Source organism: Passer montanus, unplaced genomic scaffold (assembly GCF_014805655.1).
Source record: "Passer montanus isolate IOZ18808 unplaced genomic scaffold, ASM1480565v1 scaffold57, whole genome shotgun sequence".
Lineage (NCBI taxonomy): Eukaryota > Metazoa > Chordata > Aves > Passeriformes > Passeridae > Passer > Passer montanus.
Window position 1 is genome coordinate 1,993,065 of NW_024370705.1, and position 20,083 is coordinate 2,013,147.

The following is a 20,083-nucleotide window of genomic DNA, read 5'->3' on the forward strand; positions in this document are numbered from 1 at the left end:
CAGAAGTGTTCTCACTGAGCAGAAGGTTCCATTTAAATCCTCACCTGTGCTGGCCTGTGCAGGCCAGGGGAAGGAGCTCAGCTATGTGATCACCAATTACCATTTCCATGGTGTCCTGTGGTTCTCCTGGAGCCCTCCCATCCCAGTTTGCTCTTGTTTAATTTGTTACACCAGATCTCATCCTTGGCTGGATTAAAGGCTGCAGAGTGGGGGAGAGAACCCCCAGCCTAAACCCAGATCTGGTGCTGGTACCAGCAGTGAGACCATCCCCAACATCCTAAGACAAAAAGGGGCTTAAAAAACGTGAGACACATTGCTCTCCAGAAAAAGGTATTAAAAATGAAGCATCTGTGCTCTGAGTCATTACAGGCCCTTGACAGATGTGATCCTACCAGCCTCTCACTGGAGCTGCAAATAAAGACCCCTTCTCTTTCTTCTCTGCAGACAAGGATTAATGAGTACTTGGGATGGCTCTCAGACAAGCAAGCAAAGGCTGTGAACCTTTTCCAACACTGCCATTTATCTTGGGAGGACTATTCACATCACTTCTCCCTCCCTCCCCAGCCTGGATTATGCTCTGACCCAGCACATTAATCTCCCAAAATATAATAATAATAATAGAAGGAGGGGAAAAAAAAGCTGGACAATTGCCAGAATTAAATTAAATTAATAACCATCTCAGATAGCCCTGCTGTGCAGGAGCAAACTGCTCAACTCCCCTGCCACCCATGTCATTTCTAAGCAAAACTATTCCCAGTTTAGATACCCCCTGAAGTGCCCTGCCTGAGACTTTCAGCAATTACTGCTGGTACCTGGCACCTGCAGAGTGCCTGCCATCCCCACAGCTGCCAGCTTTACTGAGTGCAAATAACACACATTGCTACACCTGCCCCTGAAAGGGGGACACTGCTGAGTGGAGGGAGAGGCTGCATGAGAGAGCTGCAAAATAAAAACACATCAAAAGGTGTTTGGAATGAGAGAGAAACTTTTAAAAGTCAGGCTTAGTCTACATGTGGTTTCATAAACATTTAAATATGTGCAGCATTTAATTATTTTTTTTTCTCCCATGGTTAGAAATGGGGCTGCCTTTTGTGGCTTCAGCTTAACCCAGTTACTTCTTCGACTGAAGTGAGAGGCCAAAGAGACAAATATTTGCAATTTCTTCCCAGGAAATCAAGAGGTTCCAGCTTCAGAAATATGAATTTATAGAGATTACTCAGAAAACAATAATTAAAGTCAATGAGAAAAGCAGTTATCTGGCTGCTAGCACTGATTCCTCCCCAAGCAATGCTCACCTCACCTCCCTGGACTTGAATCCCTGTTGGTAGTACCAAGCTCAGGTCTGTGATGGCTCAAAAACCACCCCTCGATCCCAGGTGACTTTCTGCCAAAGGTTTAGCAACAGATTTTAAGGTTTTATTTTTCCATCCATACTTGGCCTGGCCCAGGGTGCCCAGAGCAGCTGTGGCTGCCCCTGGATCCCTGGCAGTGCCCCAGGCCAGGCTGGGCAGGGCTTGGAGCAGCCTGGGACAGTGGGAGGTGTCCCTGCCATGGCAGGGGTGGCACTGGGTGGGATGTAAGGTCTATTCCCACCCAAACCATTCCCTAATTCTCTGATTCCATGCTGCAAACGTGTGGTGAAGGTATCAGATTATCAAAGACAAAGGTCTGTGCCTCAAGAAGAGTCTCCTACCTTTGACTTGACAGCGAGGATGATCTTGGGCAGGGCCACCACGAGGCATTTCAGGGCAATGGTGAGGTACTTCAGCACAAAGTCTGCAATGCCCACAATCCACATCAGGTCAAAGAAGTCCAGCTTGTCCAGGTTGGGTTTCAGGAATATGAGGCTGAAAGAGACACCAAAGCTCAAATACCACTGGGGAGAAGCTTGCTCAAGCTCCTTGCAGCCACTGCTGGCTAGAGAGAGCCCAGCAAGTCCCCTGAACCTCAGGGAAGTTCTCAAGGGCAAGAGCAGGAAGACACACAAATCAGGTCTGGGCTTCCTCTGGCCTCCTGACTCTGCTCTTGCCCACTTCTACAGGGGTCAGCAGGTCTGCCCAGTGCCCAAACACCCATAAAGTCTGTTTGGCACCCAGCAGGGTCCATAACTGTGCTGACAGTGCCCTCAGTGCACAGCGTGGGACCCGGCTGTCACAGCTTGTCCTGGCAAGGGAACAGCCCTGCTTCCCTGGGCAAGGGAACAGCCCTGCTTCCCTGGGCAAGGGAACAGCCCCTCAGCCCCTGAGGCTGCTCTGCCACAGGGGCACGGTCCCCAAACCTACTGGGCACACCAAAGTGGGGACACAGGAAAGCCTGCACCAGCCACGGCAGAAAGGTGAGAGCTTCACACGTGTCCTGCTCTGACAGTGCCACTGCCTCAAGCACAACAAGAGCTGGGCTCTGTTAAAACTCTTACCTGAACCAAAGATCCAAAAATGAATGCCCCTTACATAATGTCATTTTCTGGCTGCCCTTCCCAGTGCCTGGGGCGCTGACAGTGCCCTCAGTGCACAGCGTGGGACCCGGCTGTCACAGCTTGTCCTGGCAAGGGAACAGCCCTGCTTCCCTGGGCAAGGGAACAGCCCTGCTTCCCTGGGCAAGGGAACAGCCCTGCTTCCCTGGGCAAGGGAACAGCCCCGCTGACAGTGCCCTCAGTGCACAGCGTGGGACCCGGCTGTCACAGCTTGTCCTGGCAAGGGAACAGCCCTGCTTCCCTGGGCAAGGGAACAGCCCTGCTTCCCTGGGCAAGGGAACAGCCCCTCAGCCCCTGAGGCTGCTCTGCCACAGGGGCACGGTCCCCAAACCTACTGGGCACACCAAAGTGGGGACACAGGAAAGCCTGCACCAGCCACGGCAGAAAGGTGAGAGCTTCACACGTGTCCTGCTCTGACAGTGCCACTGCCTCAAGCACAACAAGAGCTGGGCTCTGTTAAAACTCTTACCTGAACCAAAGATCCAAAAATGAATGCCCCTTACATAATGTCATTTTCTGGGCTGAACATTTGATGTTTAAAAAGTGGAGTCTGGGACAGCAGAATTTCACCCAGCAATGGGCAGGAGCTACTGGACTGAGCAACAATGAGAACTAGACCCTAGTCAGGCTGAAAAAACAGGATTCATCTTCGGGGTATTTACCTGCTAAAGCCTCATGGCAGAAAGCAAAAACTTAACTGGAAAAAAAAAAAGAAAAAAAAAAAAAAGAAAAAGAAAAACAAAAACCAAAAGCAAAAGCAAAGTAAAGTAACCAACCCAAAAAGAAAAGCCTGAACATGAATTTAAAATACTCACAACACTGGCACAGCACAACAGGTAAAATTACACCCTAAAAACAGAAACAGAATCAGAAACTTTACTACCATTCATGCACTAGAAACAAGAAAAAAAATCAGGAAATGAAAAATTAAAGAAAGAAATAGAACTGAAGCAGACATTTCTAATTTGACAAGCCTGGCTTGTGAACAGTCCCAGGTCTAGCAAGCAAGAGATACACCCTGAGCATGACAGCACTGCAGCACTCACAGGAACAGGGCTGTTCCTGGAGCTGTGGCCCAGCCTGGTCATTGCTAATAAAGCATACTCTAAATGTCTGTAAGATGGCCCCAAATTTCTAAAATCTCTTTATTTTAGGTTATTTAGCCTTTATTTTGAACTAGTCCCATTCATGCTTTTAACCTTGGCACCTTCTTAGGCACACCCTGTTACCCTGTGGTGCAAACAGCTTTTACTTCCACACCTTTCTGCCATTCCTGTGGCTCCTTTCCCACTCCCTCCCACAAGCTCCATCCAGACAACCCCATGGCTTGGCCTCTCCCATTCAGCCCCACATTCAAACCTTCTCAGCTCTCCCCCTTTCTCTGCTTATTGTATGCTTATACCTGTGATTATTCCTGTCTGCTTTATATTAAGTGCTGAACCAAATCCATGAGCACAAACCTTTCTATATTTAAGAACTAACTCAGTCAGGATTTGAAGGCAAGGTTATTTTCATTCTCTCAGATCCAAGTGCCCTGAGAACACTGGAGTAAAGCTGCCATTTCATCTCCTGTGCTACACTCCAACCTGGACAGACTGAAGAGGAAAATCAGTGGGTCAGCTCCTCATCTGCCTCTGACACCTGCACTTGATGTTCAGCTGCAGTGGCCACAACGGGAATTCAGAGGGCATTTTGTTAAGGATCCACCCTGCTCTGACACCATCACACCCTGGCCCAGCTATCTGCTTATGTCCTTTATTGACAGGAGCGTGGTAAGGTGCCACACACATTCTTTTCCTGCACTGGAAGATATTACAAAGATGTAACAAAGACAGCAGATCCTTTAGGGGCACACAGTTCCTCCCACAGTGTGGGGGAAAAAGTGAGCTTCCCTCTTTCCCTCCCTGGCAATGATCACCTGCTCCCACCCTGCACAATGCAGGTTTTGCTCACCTGTTGTACAGCTGCTGAGAGCTGAATGTGTAAAGCAAGTACAGGGTGTTTCCAGTGAGGAAGGCCAGGATCCAGAAGACAACCAGCACTGATCTCTTCTCCTGGGCAAGGAAAAGAAGCAGAGTTATTTCAGCTCAAAATCTCAAGACTTGAGCTGAGCCTTCAACTGCTGAAAAATCCAACCCAAGGGATGCAAATATGTAACAAAGTGCTCAGTAATTCGTTTGTTTACACAGAAATAAGAAGTAGCCTGCAAGGTAAAGACATCTACAAACACAAGCAGAAATGCTTCTCACTCCTGTAACCTTTACAATGGAAATTAATTGAAATAAGCTGGTAAAAACGACAGAATATGTTGCAGAATACATCTTCAGAGTTGGGATCTTTCTTGGGACACCTAAAATCTCCTGATATTTAAAATGCAGATTTAAAAAAGTCCATTCCATGTATTGTCTTAAATTCTGAGCTGTCACCTGGCTGGAGTGACAATTCATCAAAGGGATGTTTTATAAACAGACCCAAAGTCACTCAGTGGAAGGCTCAGCTAAATCAAATATAGCCCACTGCCACCTGCAGCACATCTGGGGGTTTCCTAAAGCATGGTGGTTATGGAACATTCATGTTTGATTGAACAAATAAGTAAAGGTCAAAACAAGTGGAAAATTTTGCATTTCAACATATATGGAACGTTACAGACAAGCTGGATGGCAGAAGACACTGTCCTGGGCCTTGGCCCTTGGTAACTTTGAGGAGTAAATTTTATTCCTGAGAGGAAAACACCCACCATTTTTCTTGTGGGCTGATTTATTAAGAAAGGAGGTCTCTGTGGCTGTTGAGCAGCCAGGCCTGCTGTGCAGAGATTTAGAGCAGGCAGATCAGGGGCACAGTGCTGGAAGGCCAAAGGTGCAGAGTGCAAGGCAACAGCAATCTGTGACTGGGCTGTGCCATAGAGCTGCTCTCTCACTCTGGCTCTCACTGCTCCACTGCTGCTGGCACATACAAGCATGCACTTGTGCCACCCATTCTGTAATTTGGACCAAAAAGCAATTCTTGTGCTTTTAGTGCTGTTGAAGTGTTCTCCCAACACTGAAGATCAGAAGACCTGAAAAGATCTGCTGGTTTCTTTACATTCTAAGCATATTAATGCCCAGAGCATTATAAAGCCACTAGCAAGCAACACATCTAAGAAGTCTTTCAGCTGAACATCTCAAAACATTATCTAAATGCTAATAAGCTAAATCTCATCATTAGTAAGTGAAATAGGCTTCAGCATCTCTGTTGTATGTGATGGGAAAAGCAAGGTGCAGAGAAGGGCTGGAACAGGCACCATCAGGCACAGGGAGGTGCAGATTACAATATCCCTGACCTGTCCTTTTTGTTTTACTGCACCACATTTCACCAAAAAAAAACAACAAAAAAACAAAAAAAAACCCAACAAAAAACACCACCACCCAAAAAAACAACAACAACAAAAAAAACCAAAACAAAAAAACAAACCCACAGGACAGAGACTTTGGGAGAACACCAGGGGGAGAGGCAGGAAGGACAAGACAGATCTGTGCACAAATAAATGCATTCAGCCCTACACTGCCATCAAAGGTTCACACAGATGCTATTTTGTGCATGGAAAATTATGTTTGCTGGGAACAGAAATGTTGGAATCCAAAATGCAGGAATTCTCAGAACTTTGGCTCAACTTTGTTAGCCTGTAAAACAAAGCTTAGAATTAAACACAGTATTTGATCTGAGACCTTGGAAAAGGCTTCCAAACTTAGGTGCTAGAAGCAAGAATGTGGATTTATAGTTTGAAGCAGAGACACATTAAGTGAAGGAAAGTTTAGAGTTTTATAGTTTAAGTTATAGAAAAAATAAAAGTAGTTACAAAGGTAAACAAGGAGTTTAGAATGTAGTACTGTAGGTCTGTGTGTCATAACATGATTGTCTAAGAAAACCTACACTGTAGAGTGAGTCCATAAGATGAATGCCCATAAGGATTGAGTCAAAAACATAAATATCCTTGTTGGCAGTGTTTTATCGGTCAAAAAATCATTAAAAGGTCTTGTAACTAGGAGTCTTGTGACTTTCTGAACCATGCTGTGAAGATGTGAGCCAAACTCACCCTTCCTATCTATGCAGAAAATAAGAAAATAAATCGCATCATCTAAAAAACTCAGAGGTCCCATCTCTAACTCATTGAAAACTCCCTCAAAAATCCCCAAACAGAAGAAAGTAAAATGCCAGACTCACCTTCAGAGCCACCTGTTCTCGGAGCGTGGAGTTGGCGTAGGCAAAGGTGCTGGCCATGCCAATGCACACAGCAATTCCTGCAGGGAAAGGCTCAGTCAGGGAGAAACCTCTGGTGCTGTTTGGCTTTCACAGCCACCACCCCACCTGCGAGACAGGAGTCTCTGAGCCCTTCTGTGCCACACAGAAATCTTTGCTGTCACCAGTGTAAGCTCTCCCCATCTCTCCTAGAGAGAGCTGGGTAACATCCTCAGCCTCCCAGGAATGTCAGGGAGAAATCAGGAGAAGGAACAACACTGATCAGGACAGGAAACTGATGGAGCCTCTGATGCTGTTTGGCTTGGTTTCACACCCACCACCCCACCTGTGAGACAGGAGTCTCTGAGCCCTTCTGTGCCACACAGAAATCTTTGCTGTCACCAGTGTAAGCTCTCCCCATCTCTCCTAGAGAGAGCTGGGTAACATCCTCAGCCTCCCAGGAATGTCAGGGAGAAATCAGGAGAAGGAACAACACTGATCAGGACAGGAAACTGATGGATCTGACCCGGATGAACACAGCTTGGACTGAAGGTAGGGGGAATTTATCACATGCATTATCCCATGCATTGAGTATGTTCCCTTCATGCTGGACTCCATCTGGACACTGCCACATGGATATCGGACATCAGAGCCTGATAAAGCCTCCCAACCACCCTCCAACACAGCTCAAAAAGCTTTGACGAATACTCACCGAGCTTGTGCTGGAAACAAACTTTAGCCAGGAGGATCAAGATGAAGGGCAGTCCCTTCTGCAGCCAGCCCACCACGGCTTTGAGCTCCGAGAGAGCCGGGGCCGGCGTTCCGGCCTGCTCCTCGACGCCCTCCTCGGCGTGCCCGTGCCGCTCGCCGCCGGCCATGTGCAGCAGCGAGGAGCCGCGGTGGTGCCCGTGCTGGAAGTGATGCGCCGGGGCCCGGTGGTGGAACGGGGCCCCCTCGGCCCGGCCGGCGCCCTCGTCCCTCGGGGCCGGCATCTGGATGAACACCTCTCCGCCCCCGGCCGCCGAGCCCAGCACCAGCCCCGCCGGGAAGGGCGCGGCGGCCATGGAGGCCGCGGGGAGGCCGGCCAGCCCCGAGAAGAGCTGCTGAGGGGAGGCGGCCTCGGCCTTGAGGCTCTCGAACACGCCGCTCTCGTCCACGCTGGCCTCCGAGCTCAGCGTCTGGCTCCGGCTCCTGCAGCGGGCACAGACCCCGGCATGCCGTCAGAATGGGGCACAGACACGGGGATTCAGTCAAAACGGGCACAGACACGGGGATTCAACCAAAACAGGGGCACAGACCCCGGGATTCAACCAAAATGGGGGCACAGACACAGGGATTCAGTCAAAATGTAGTCACAGACCCCAGGGATTCAACCCAAACAGGGGCACAGACACGGGGATTCAGTCAAAATGTAGTCACAGACCCCAGGGATTCAACCCAAACAGGGGCACAGACACGGGGATTCAGTCAAAATGTAGTCACAGACCCCAGGGATTCAACCCAAACAGGGGCACAGACACAGGGATTCAGCCAAAATGGGGAACAGATACAGGGATTCAGTCAAAATGTAGACACAGACCCCAGGGATTCAACCAAAACAGGGGCACAGACACAGGGATTCAGCCAAAACAGGGGCACAGACACAGGGATTCAGCCAAAACGGGCACAGATCCCGGGATTCAGCCAAAATGGAGGCACAGACACAGGGATTCAGCCAAAATGGGGCACAGATCCCGGGATTCAGCCAAAACAGGGGCACAAACCCCGGGATTCAGTGAAAATGGGGGCACAGACACAGGGATTCAGCCAAAACAGGGGCACAGACACAGGGTTTCAGTGAAAATGTGGACACAGACCCCAGGGATTCAGCCAAAACGGGCACAGAACCAGGTGCTGGTTCAGCCCAGCCCTTAGTACCGTGATTCCTCACACTCTCTGCTGTTGGTTAGGGGTTTATGCACAAATCACCAACGGGACGGGACTGCTGGGGAATCACAGACACAGGGATTCAGCCAAAACAGGGGCACAGACACAGGGTTTCAGTGAAAATGTGGACACAGACCCCAGGGATTCAGCCAGAACGGGCACAGAACCAGGTGCTGGTTCAGCCCAGCCCTTAGTACCGTGATTCCTCACACTCTCTGCTGTTGGTTAGGGGTTTATGCACAAATCACCAACGGGACGGGACTGCTGGGGAATGTGTCTTGAGCTGTTCATTTTCCAGCATCAGTCTCATTACGTGTTTATGACAATGGGAAGATGCCAGCAGCTCATGTTCTCAGCAGTAGCTAAAGAACTTAATGTTACAACTCACTTTATAAGTTTTTTGACCAATCACACAAAGCAAAAGCATACTGACAGTAGTTCTATCCAACCACCATGAGCACACATACCTTCAGTTAAACAATGCTTGCTTATTTAGAATACAATACCTGCTAGCAATCATTAAAATGCAATTCACAGAGCTCCATTATTAAGCTTAGAACTTCCTAATATCTCGCTAGATATACTTTTCTGTAGCTTAGGGAGTCATTCTATCCAAGCATTAATACACAGACCATTGTTCTATTTGTCCTTACTTTTCTGCTTCTCATAGAACTTTTTTGCTGACAAATCTTACGGCTACTGCTTAGCTCCAATCACACTTCTGCTGTCTCTGAGGGCTGTCTTTTGCAGCTTTCCCAAAACCCTCTGGTTTTAAGGATTCCCACTCTCTCAGAACACCAAGGTCTCCAGATGCTTTTCCCTGTGTTTTCTGTCAAGAAGTCACAGCTGCATGACTAGAAGCCAGTACCGAGATCAGAGAGCCTCTCCAGACCTGACCAGAACACATCAGCTCCCTCACTAAGAAATGAAGCTCCCAAACACCCTGTCTGCTTTTGTAAAAAACAAAGAAATAATATATCCAGTACCAAACCCAGTATCTTCTATAATGATTTGGGTATTTTAAGGAAAACACACAAAACCTCATGGAACCTGACACAGCATCACCAAGTCAAAAGAAACAAACAAATTAACCAAGCTAACTCAAAACAACTACCTACCCCCAAAACCCTCTGTCTTTACTCTGGGACAATCACTGCCTGCCCACTGATGAATTGCACTAGAAGAGACATAATCACCAGGGAAAGAGAGGCATTGAGAGCTGCTTTGTGTGTCCCTGACCTGACACAGAAGTGAAGGATGTGCTCATGGGTCCAGATAAATTCTTTTCTATTTTTGGCGAATTGGACATGGATGTACCCAAATTACAGGGCAGAACTGGTTCTGGCACTGATTCTTTCCTAAGCATGTTGGAATACAGCCAGATTACAAAGAGAAAGTCTAAATACCTTTATCCTAACAGCAAAAGACAACAGGGTTTCTTTTTTTTCTTCACTAGAAGTCAATACAAAGTTTAGTTGAGAGGGAACAATGCAAATAACAAGTAGAATGATCACCAGGCAGTCAATACCTGACAGCCAGCAAACACTTCTCTAACCTGCAAAAGCAGAGTAAGCAATAAACAAACCCCAGCAAGAGGCAAAGCCCACAAGCAAGGCACGGTGCAGAGCTTTGGTCTCTCCTGATTTGAATCCTGGGAGATCTCTAACTTTAGGAACAGCAGTTACAAGCTGAGACAGCACACACAGGGCCATCAACCCTCTCTCCCCCAAGGGTTCCAAAGCCTCCCCAGGGCACAGAGCTCTGCCTTTCACCTCCCTCTGGGGACACCCTCAAACCTCTCTGGCCAAACCTTCCCACTAAGCAAACTCCTAATCAGGCTTTTTGTAGCTGCACCCCATTCCCACTGCAGCTCCACAGGCTCCTGCAAGGAATCAAGTCAACAAGACATTGCACACCTCGTTCTGGTCCAAAATATTCATCAGCCAGGCCTTTAAATTCACACCTAAAGTTACAGCTCAGGGATGTGCACACAGCTTAGGGCTGGGAATGTAACAAACAGCCTGCGAGGAACCCAGTGCTACAAATAGACACAACTATCCTTTGGAATAATAAGGAATTCATCTGGGACATATTTACAAACAAACAAGGCTTGTTTGTTGAAGTTGTGAGGCTGCTGAAGTTAACAGAAGTGAAGACCAGTGGCAACAGCATTTTCTTCTACAGTTAGAAAAACTTCAGCCTCTGTTCCTGACTATGTATTTACCCTGTTAAAAATCAGAAGCATCACGCAGAAAAAAACTGAAGATGGCTTTCTTTCCCCCTGAAATTGAGAATGGTACCATGCTAGCAATGGCCATGACATAAGGCTTCAACTCTAACTGCAAAACCACTACAGAAAATAAAATATTTACTGATGATCTTTCACTTATAACCTCAGCTCAAACAGAGCAATGAAATTTGTTAGTTCCATCTTTGTCTTGGAGTAATTAGATTAGTTTCTTCTTTAGAAGTAAAAATAAAAAAGTCATACTCTAACTCTGGGAAAGCACCAGGGAATATTTAGTACCAGAACAACAACAGTGGCAAAGCTCCCTTGCTGATGTTATAATTACAGAAACAAATTAGAGGTATTCTAAATACTCACATACATGAAGATAGATAAACTCTGGGAAGATGTAAAGGGTCACCCAAACTCACTAAGTCAGAGTAGTTGGGAGCTTCAGGCCAGCAGACTTTTTAAACACCTCACTAAGAAGATGTAAAGGGTCACCCAAACTCTTCATAAAACACTAAGTCAGAGTAGTTGGGAGCTTCAGGCCAGCAGACTTTTTAAACACCTCACTAAGAGAAGTGCAAATGGTTCCTGTTCACACAGGTTCATCCTTGCACACCAACAGTGCTCAGGGTGCCATGAATCCAACCCCTCCTCCAGAGCTCACAATCCTGCCCATGCTCTGCCAGCTGTGCCATCCTGCATCACCCTGAAACACTGTGGCTGGCAGCAAGCAGTGAGTGACAGCAAGAAAAGTAAAATTGTCTCTAGAATCCCCAGACTTGAGCAGAGAGCCCGGCCACACCACACACAGGAACGTGACTTTCTCAATTTTGAGCTTTCATACTCTAAAACACCCCTCTGTCGGATTAAGCCTTTTCCTGGCCCAGAGATGGGGCAACTGAGAGGAATTTTAAAAACTTTTATTCCATTTTCAGTCTCATTAGAAGGGTGAGACAATACAGATGTTATAACTCACACCATCACAATCAGAAGCCAACAGTTTCCTAATTACAATACATTATAAGTGTTTCTTGGCCTATCAGCTTTCGCCACAAGAAAAATGTGAAGAATGTGTCTGGGTCAGAAAAGGGCTTAATCTGACAGCCCTGCTCCTAAATCAGAACCCTCCTCTTGGGAGAGGAAGCTGGAGGGAAGAAGAAGGGGAAGGATTTACCTTTCAGGAGGCACGGTGTCCGTGTTGCTGCTGTGCCGCCTCTGCATTTTCCTCAAAACCCTAAAACACAACACGCTCAACATGAACCCTGTGGCTCAGCAAATCCCAGAGTGGCTACTGGCACAGGCCCTGGGGGCAGAGGGCAGTGGCACCCGCTCAGGGGACATGGCTGGCAGCAATCATTTGTTTCTGGGACAGAGCACCTTGAGCTCCCATTCGTTTCTCAGCACACTTAACAGACAGCCTTGAATGGCAAACAGGGGCACACAGGTTCCAGGGTGGGCAGGAGTCACTCAGGTCCCCTCCTGCAGGAAGTGGCAGTCACCAGGAAGGATGGCATGTCCTGGCAAGGAACATGGGGACACCTAACAGTGGCTCTCCAGGCAGCACGTGACTCAACAGCCTCTTGGGAAATGAGATCCAGTCTTCTTTTTCTGCAGGAACTTGCTCTGCAAAGCAAAACTGAGAGGGAGGAAGAAAGAGAAAATGTGTAAACATTTTTAATGAAAAAAAAACACTATTAGCTCATGACAATATTCTTTTAAACAAGCAACTCATTCATTTTAATCTACAGAAATACCATTTCCAAACTCTGGACAGCAGCCCCAGAGTACAACAGCTACTTAATAAAATGTAAAGACTAAGATCTAAATACTCTTGAATATAAAAAGCTATAACATTATTCATAACACATGACAATACACACATAGATGTGCAGCCCATGTGCAAAGGCACAGTGGCTCTGGGAAGGTTTGGCAGCTGTCTCAAAGCACAGTACCTGAGGAACAGCTTTATTCAGAGGTGAAAGGTGCCACACTGGCAGAGATGGAAGCCCAGGAGCATGCAGACATTCACAGATGGAGTGCTTCAGACAGCACAGGGCAGTCCAGATTTCAAACTCATCCCAGGTCCCTCAAGGCAGTGAGTGACAGCAGCAGGCCCCAGTGCTCACACAGGAACACCTGGAGGAAGCACACACAGAGAGCAGCTTTCAGCACAGTTTTACCTCTCCGTGTCCCTGGGAAAGGCAGAGGGGCAGGAACCCTCGGTGCTTCAAGCCCTGCCCACGGGTCTGGCCCAGCAAAGCTGCTTTCCCCTGGGACTGGCACCTGCAGCCCTCACACAGGCACGGCCTGGGAGCACTCCCAGAGCTGTGCTCTGCCTTCACTGTGTCCGCACACACACCTGTTATCACACACGTGTGTGTGTGTAACAAACACAGACAGACATAAATGTATTTATATATGTGTGCACTTGGATCACAGAACATATCACACACATATAATATATACCTCATATATCCATCTCTACATACACATATGTACAAATGCATGTGTAAATACATACGTATGTGTATACACATATATACACATACATATACATAGATGTATAGATATAGATCTGTTAATGTATACCTACATACCCATCTATTAACAATCCTACACATATTTATGTGTATATACATATATACAGACATATCTATCAATACAGTTCTATACATACACATACATATGTAAATCTATATGTACACACATACACATAGTATACATATATAGATATACATACATATAGATAGACATACATATATATATACAGACATATCTATTAATGTGGTTCTATACATACACATACACATATACATCCATATATACACACACATATATACATAGTATACATATACAGGTATGCATACATGTATATACATCTATATACAGACATATATATTAGTATGATTCTATACATACATATAGGTATATACATCTATATACAGACATATCTATTAATACAGTTCTATACATAAACATACATATGTAAATCTATATATACACACACACACACATAGTATACATATATAGATATACACCTATATATATATACATACACGTATACACATATATATACAGAAATATCTATTAATACGGTTATACATACATATCCATATCTATATACACACACATATATACATAGTATACATATATAGGTATGCATACATGTATATACATCTATATACAGACATATGTATTAGTATGATTCTATACATACATATAGGTTTATACATCTATATCTATACACAGTACACATATATAGATATACATACATATATATGTGTAGGTATACATACATATATATATAAATATCTGTTAATATGGTCAAGTTCACCCATATCACCTCCTGGGGGTGGTACACTGTCTGATTTGGTTGGTGGCTGTCGAGACTGTATTAAGGTTGCAAAATAAATTTTATTTTTTATATTTTAATTAAAATTGGCTATTTTTAATTTTTCATCTATAACAGATATATACATCTATATATATATATAGACACAGTATACATCTATAGCTATACATACATATGTGTAGGCATACATATATATAAATATCTATTAATACGGTTCTATACCTATACATACAGCTATATATATGCATACATATATACATGGTATACATCCATAGATATGTACATATATACACATACATATACATACATGTAGCAGGCACAAGGCCTGCAAGGCCTTGGAGAGCAGAAGCCTGAGAGCTAGGAAATACCATGCGCCGCTCGCTGCGCGCCCGCCGGTGATGCCGGCCCCGCGGCCGCGCTGCGCCTCGCCCGGCCATGGTGCCCTGTGGGGCCCTGCTCTGGCGGCGGCTGCTCAGGAAGCGATGGGTCCTCGGCGTCGTGTTCGGGCTCTCGCTGGTTTACTTCATCAGCAGCACCTTCAAGCAGGTCAGTGCCGGCCGGGGTGGAACATCCCTTGCCCCACGGTGAGTCTCGTTCTTCAGGCGCTGTCACCGCGCCCCTGGGTAACGCTGCCCTAAGAATGGCGTTATAAAAACCACACAATTCTATACATACACACATATACACATGCACACACAGACACAAGCCAGGCCTTCTTTTCCGGTTAGGTGAGGGAAGGTAAACATTTAATGGAGTTTGAAATAGGAATGCCTGATTCTCTGTTCGAGCAATAGCGGTTTGAACCGAAACTGGGAAAAGAAAGTGTCCACTGGGTTTGGTAGTTGTTGTTGTGTCTCTTGGGAGTGGTGATTCCACTGGCAAAGGGCTCGTGAAAGAGAAATTCGTTCAGCTGTGGTTATTTAATATAAAATATACTACTTTTGTGGTTGTTGTGACTGAGTTCAGCTGCGTTAGCTGATCCACGGTGAACTGGAATACCCTGACTTTACCGAAGTGTGTGTTTGCCTGTTGAAGTGTAAAACAAAATACTACAAGTAGTAGTTTTCACCATTGATGCTGGAGTTTCCTGTGCTGGGGACTTTACAAGTTCTTGACATCTTTAATCCTGGCAGAGGCGCGTGGTTTGAAGTGGCAGGAGGAACTGGTACGTTTGGTTGCATTCCTGTTTTTCCTTGCAGGAAGAGAGGATGGTGAGAGATCGGACCCTCCTCCAAGTGCAGGAGCATGAGCAGCCCATCCTGTGGAAGGTGAAGTTCAGCTCGGGGAACAGCAGTCAGCTGAGCAACCAGTGCAGGAACTCTGTGCAGGGCAAGCTCCTCATTACAGATGAACTGGGTATAGTTGATATTTAGTTGAACTTATTCTGCATGTGGCAGTGCTGCTTTGCCTCTCTGACTGCTGATGGCACTTTGATGTAACAACTGCTTTTTATTAAGGCATTTTCACTCAGCCTGTTCTCTTCTGGCTGCCTGAATTTCACTGTGGCTGCAGGTGCTGCTGCTTTGGTTCTGTGCACACTAGCCTCAGGCCCAGGGCTGTGTGAGTGTGACTGTGGCCGCCTAAAAGCCAGAGAATTCCAGTTACCTTTGCACAGAAGCCGGACATGGGTCCTGCTCAGTTTGCTGTGGCTGCTTGCAGAGCTCTCTGTGTCTCCCTGCAGCGTGCTCCTGCTGTCAGGGGGGTTAGGAGAGCGTCTGAGGAAACCTTGGCCTTGCATGGAGGCAGCTCAGGGCTGGTGTAATTAGTGCTCAGTCGAGCTTATCTGACCCTTGTAAACCCAAGGTTATTTACCACTTCTTTTAAGTGGCAGAAATTAAAGACTCTTTCCTGCCCTGCCTGTGCTTGTTGCTTAGACCTGGATCTTTCTTGGTCACAAATCAAGGCTATAGAGAACCCACCATATCTTTTGTGATTTGCATCAGTGTTAAATTTTGCACTGCCTTAGGGTTAGTGCCAGTTCATGAGATCTCTAAAAATTACAGATCTTTCACAGTCTAACACTGTGGTAGTACTGTTTCTATATATATATTCTAATGTGGTGTATATTCTATAATATACACCATATTTCTGTACTGTTAAGGATTCCACTCAGCAATGAATATTACACTGTTCTGCATGGTTAAATCTAAGTCTCTTCATATTGAACTGTAAGAGAAATATCCCGACACAGACCCATTGCAAAAACGTGTGTCATGTTTTTTTTTCCAATATAACCAATGCCAATCCCATTCCCCCTTTCACAAGGAACTGTGCCCAAAAATACTCAGAAGTTAAATAATCTGCATTTAAATACTCATGGTGTATATAGAGCACATATTAGAGCAGGATATGATAGCTGTGCAGATAGCACCAGGCTGTTTGAAACGCTGCTCTCCATTCCAAAGAATGGCTGCACAGAACTGAGGGGGATCAGAACCCACTAAACGACAAACAAACCTGCTCTTAAGGAATGTGATCCTTACTGCAGATTTCCACAGAACATACAGAGGGGTGTGCCTTGCCCCTTGTCAGTGCTGCTGCTGTTTTCCAGGCTACATCTGTGAGAGGAAGGACGTGCTGGTGAACGGCTGCTGCGATGTGCACGTGCCCAGCACCAAGCTGCACAGCTGTGACAGCTGCCTGCCCAACGGCTGCTGCAGCGTCTACGAGTTCTGCGTCTCCTGCTGCCTGCAGCCCAGCAAGGTGATGGACTTCCTCCTGCTTCCCAGGTGTTCTCAGCTGCTGGGGCCCCTCTGTGGCTAAAAGTGCTTCTTTGTGAGGAGCTTTTCCCTTAGAGGGACAGTTCCTTTTCTTGGAATGATGAGGAAAGCCTCCAAGGAGCGTATGGCAAGCTATAAACAAAGCTTTAACAAAACTCATCCTTCCCACCTTTGGGAGGAAATATTGGGAGCCTTGAAAAGTGTTTCAGCTTCAGTGGAGTTGCATTTGCAGAAGGGAAATGATTGCAGAAGAGTTACTGCAGCCACTATTAGTTTTGTAATTGGCATTTCCCCATATTCTGTGTGCTTCTCTTAGATTCTTGTCCTGCTGCTGGGGTTCTGAGGCATTCGCCTTTCAGTGCTTGCTAGAAATCCTATAGTGGAGTTGTTTACTACTCCTCTGATACCTGAGCTCTGTAGGCTGGGGTGGGCTTTGATTACTCCCTGCTGAAGCAGAGTGTTTCTGATTTTTGCCTTCTCTTTGCTGACCACTTCAGCAACACCTCCTGGAGCGCTTCTTGAACCGGGCAGCGATTGCCTTCCAGAACCTCTTCATGGCAGTGGAAGATCACTTCGAGCTGTGTCTGGCCAAGTGCAGGACTTCATCCCAGGTGAGGCACCAGCACACAGGCAGGGCCCAAAAGCTGCCCTTGGGAAATGGGGCTCAGTGCTGTGAAGGGCTGGTGTGTCGTGTTTGTATTTTCACAAAAGCTGAAGCTATGGCTGAGAGCCAGCCTGAAGGCAAAGCACGCATTTAGAGCAGGATGAGCTGCACATTCTCTGCAGAAAAGAGGGGCTGAACTAAAAAGAGACTGAGTTCAGTGACCAGTGGAGATCTGAGATGAGTTCTGGGGAAGATCTCATTAGGATGAAGACAGTGGGAGCTGTTCCCACTAGCCTCAGAATGCTCTTTATTTTTGGTAGAGCTGGAGACTCACCATGTGCTGACAATCACCTGCATGGTAACTCAAAAACTGTAATTTCTCTGCTTGTTAAGGACAGAGGGGAACTTCTGTTACCCATGTGGTTTTGTTACACGTTTTGCTCTAAGCAAGCAGTGGCTCTTTTAGAAAGTGCTTTTGGCCATGCTACACTGGTAGCAGTGGGGATGGACTGCAAAGGATAGAGTTGCAAATGTCTCCAAAGTTACTGGGATTTTTTTCCCCATAAAATGTGAACTCTGCCTTTTGTCCAGAAAAATGCATACATCTGAAGTTGCCAACTTTATTGTGCTCTGCTTGCTTAGAAGATTTGATGATGATACTGCCTGAACAGATCTATTTTTTTTTAAAATGAAATCTTTTCCCACCTGCTTGGGTACTCTCTTGAAAAGGAGGTTCTAGTTCAACATTGCAGTGCAGTAATGCATCAGCTGGCTCTTGTGTGCTGGCAATGCAGAGTTCTTGATCCAAAGACACTCTGATGTGTAGAAGAATTTGGGATTTTTTTTTTTTTTGCCTGTGCATCAACGCTGTGGGTTTTGTCCCTCAGTGAAGGGATGCCTTGTTTCACTGTGTGTATGTTGTTAAAGCTTCTCCTCCTTTCCTGGCAGAGTGTGCAGCATGAGAACACCTACAGAGACCCAATTGCCAAATACTGCTATGGGGAGTACCCCCCAGAGCTCCTGCCTGTTTGAGAGCTGCACATCTGAGCAGCAGCAGGAAGGAGCTGGAGCCTTGAATCCTAAAGGACAAGACAGCAGCTGTTGCTTTACCAAAGCCTCAGTGTAAAAAGCTTGCCTTGTGTGTGGGGGCAAACCCAGAGAAGAGAGGAAGGAAGGAACTTTTGGGACTGGATCCTGCTTTCTTCAGTTCATTGTGCACCTGCTTTGGAGTGCTGGTACTGTGCTACTGTGCCAGTGTATTCTTTGAATGCTTCCTCCGAATTTCAGGAATCATGGAGTCAATCTAGGCTACAGAACATCATGGGAAAATATCCAGTGTGGCTTTACAGCTGTAAATGGAGGTCCAGTTGTGTCTCTGCAGTCCAGAGACTTTCCAGTGACAGCAGGACTTGAGAACTTTTCCTTTCAGAGGGCAAAGCCTGCCCACTGTGCTTCTCTCCCTGGAACCCTTCCTGACATGCATGGTGTACACTACACATGTAATTATGAATTATTTATTCATTTTATATGGGTCACTGGCTGAAAGTATGGATGCTTTGCATAGCTAGTTGTGGATGCCTTTCAGTCCCTGCTTTGCTGTGTCAGCTAGAAGGGATATTTTAGATCCTGACTAAAGTTGGTAGGGTTTTTTTTCCCGCCTTAGTGTAAAGGAATTGTATTGGGATTTGTCACTATAGTACTTATGTTCCTCTTAGTGGGTTTAACCATTCAGAACTCCAATGGAGTTGTTCTGCCACAGTCCCACAGCACAAGACCAGGGATCTGCCCAGGATGGGATGTTTATTGTCTCTAAAAACTTTCCTTGTTACTCTGCAGCAGTTTCCTCAAAGAGGAGTCCAGTTTTGTGAGCAGCTCTCTGCTGTCCACCTGCTGACAGCGAGCAGGGAAGATTTGTTTGCTTGAACTTGTTCAGGCCTTGGTATTTCAAATTCACTCCTGGTTGTGCAGGAGCCCAGAGGGTGGAGCTGAGCTCTCCAGCACCTTTCCCAGAGCTGCCTGTGCCTTCCCACGCTGCTCCCCTGCGGGAGGCAGGATGGCTCTGCCAGCCAGATCCTGACATGTTTTACATCTCAGGCAGCAAACTGCAGCTTCCTTTTAGCCCTTGGAACCCCCTTGCACCAAATTCGAGCTGATCTTCACCTTTGACAAACACGTTTATTCACAAGAATTCATCATCCCATGCTTGCTTTACACAATCCAGTGCCCACCTCCTGCCACTGTACCTCAGCCAACAGGGAAAGGAAGACGGCAACCTGCGGCCGGGAGTTTCGGAGGACGCAGCCTCCTTTTATCCTAAACTTCCACAGAGACCCCACGGGGATATGGCGTAGTGGACTCTCTCCCTTATTCAAATAAAGTTGCAGGACTCCTGTGTGTCCTTTGTGGACTTTTCGCACGTGCTGAGCACACGAGCAGGGCAAGGGCACGCTCCGACCGCCGCGGGGCCCCGGCGCGCACTGAGGTAACCCGGAAGTGACCCGCCTGATTTTGTCTTCCCCCGAGCCAATGGTAGCGCCGGCCTCTCCTCACGTGACAG

The 20,083-nt window shown here is 46.5% G+C and overlaps 2 protein-coding genes and 1 long non-coding RNA gene across 7 annotated transcripts in view; 1 reads left to right on the top strand and 2 right to left on the bottom strand.

Moving 5' to 3' along the window:
• The window catches only part of RNFT2 (ring finger protein, transmembrane 2), a 30,935-nt gene extending 15,994 nt beyond the window's left edge, over positions 1-14,941 (bottom strand). Inside the window, exons 1-8 of one of the 4 annotated variants that reach the window (XM_039726168.1) lie at positions 14,878-14,941; positions 12,803-12,986; positions 12,228-12,486; positions 12,025-12,084; positions 7,401-7,879; positions 6,674-6,750; positions 4,427-4,527; positions 1,694-1,847 (exon numbers count right to left, since the gene is read on the bottom strand). In XM_039726168.1, the coding sequence (XP_039582102.1) occupies positions 1,694-1,847; positions 4,427-4,527; positions 6,674-6,750; positions 7,401-7,879; positions 12,025-12,071 (858 nt within the window). In that variant the 5' untranslated portion in view covers positions 12,072-12,084; positions 12,228-12,486; positions 12,803-12,986; positions 14,878-14,941. Of the gene's footprint in view, positions 1-1,693; positions 1,848-4,426; positions 4,528-6,673; positions 6,751-7,400; positions 7,880-12,024; positions 12,487-12,802; positions 12,987-14,877 lie in introns of all 4 variants that reach the window. The other 3 variants (XM_039726169.1, XM_039726165.1, XM_039726167.1) reach the window with 3 other exon arrangements.
• LOC120510381 lies at positions 9,887-12,016 on the bottom strand. The gene is made up of 2 exons (XR_005629463.1): positions 11,413-12,016; positions 9,887-11,319 (listed from the first exon to the last, which is right to left on the bottom strand). It is a non-coding gene; the product is annotated as an uncharacterized LOC120510381 (long non-coding RNA).
• On the top strand, positions 14,580-19,920 carry SPRING1 (SREBF pathway regulator in golgi 1). 2 transcript variants are annotated; one of them, XM_039726172.1, is made up of 5 exons: positions 14,580-14,786; positions 15,402-15,558; positions 16,754-16,905; positions 17,420-17,533; positions 18,475-19,920. In XM_039726172.1, the coding sequence occupies exons 1-5, from the start codon at positions 14,601-14,603 to the stop codon at positions 18,556-18,558; spliced, it is 693 nt and encodes a 230-aa protein (XP_039582106.1). In that variant the 5' UTR covers positions 14,580-14,600; the 3' UTR covers positions 18,559-19,920. The 2 variants fall into 2 exon arrangements, with proteins under 2 accessions (XP_039582106.1, XP_039582107.1); XM_039726173.1 differs by having other exon boundaries at positions 14,580-14,748.
• Positions 19,921-20,083: the final 163 nt, after the last annotated feature.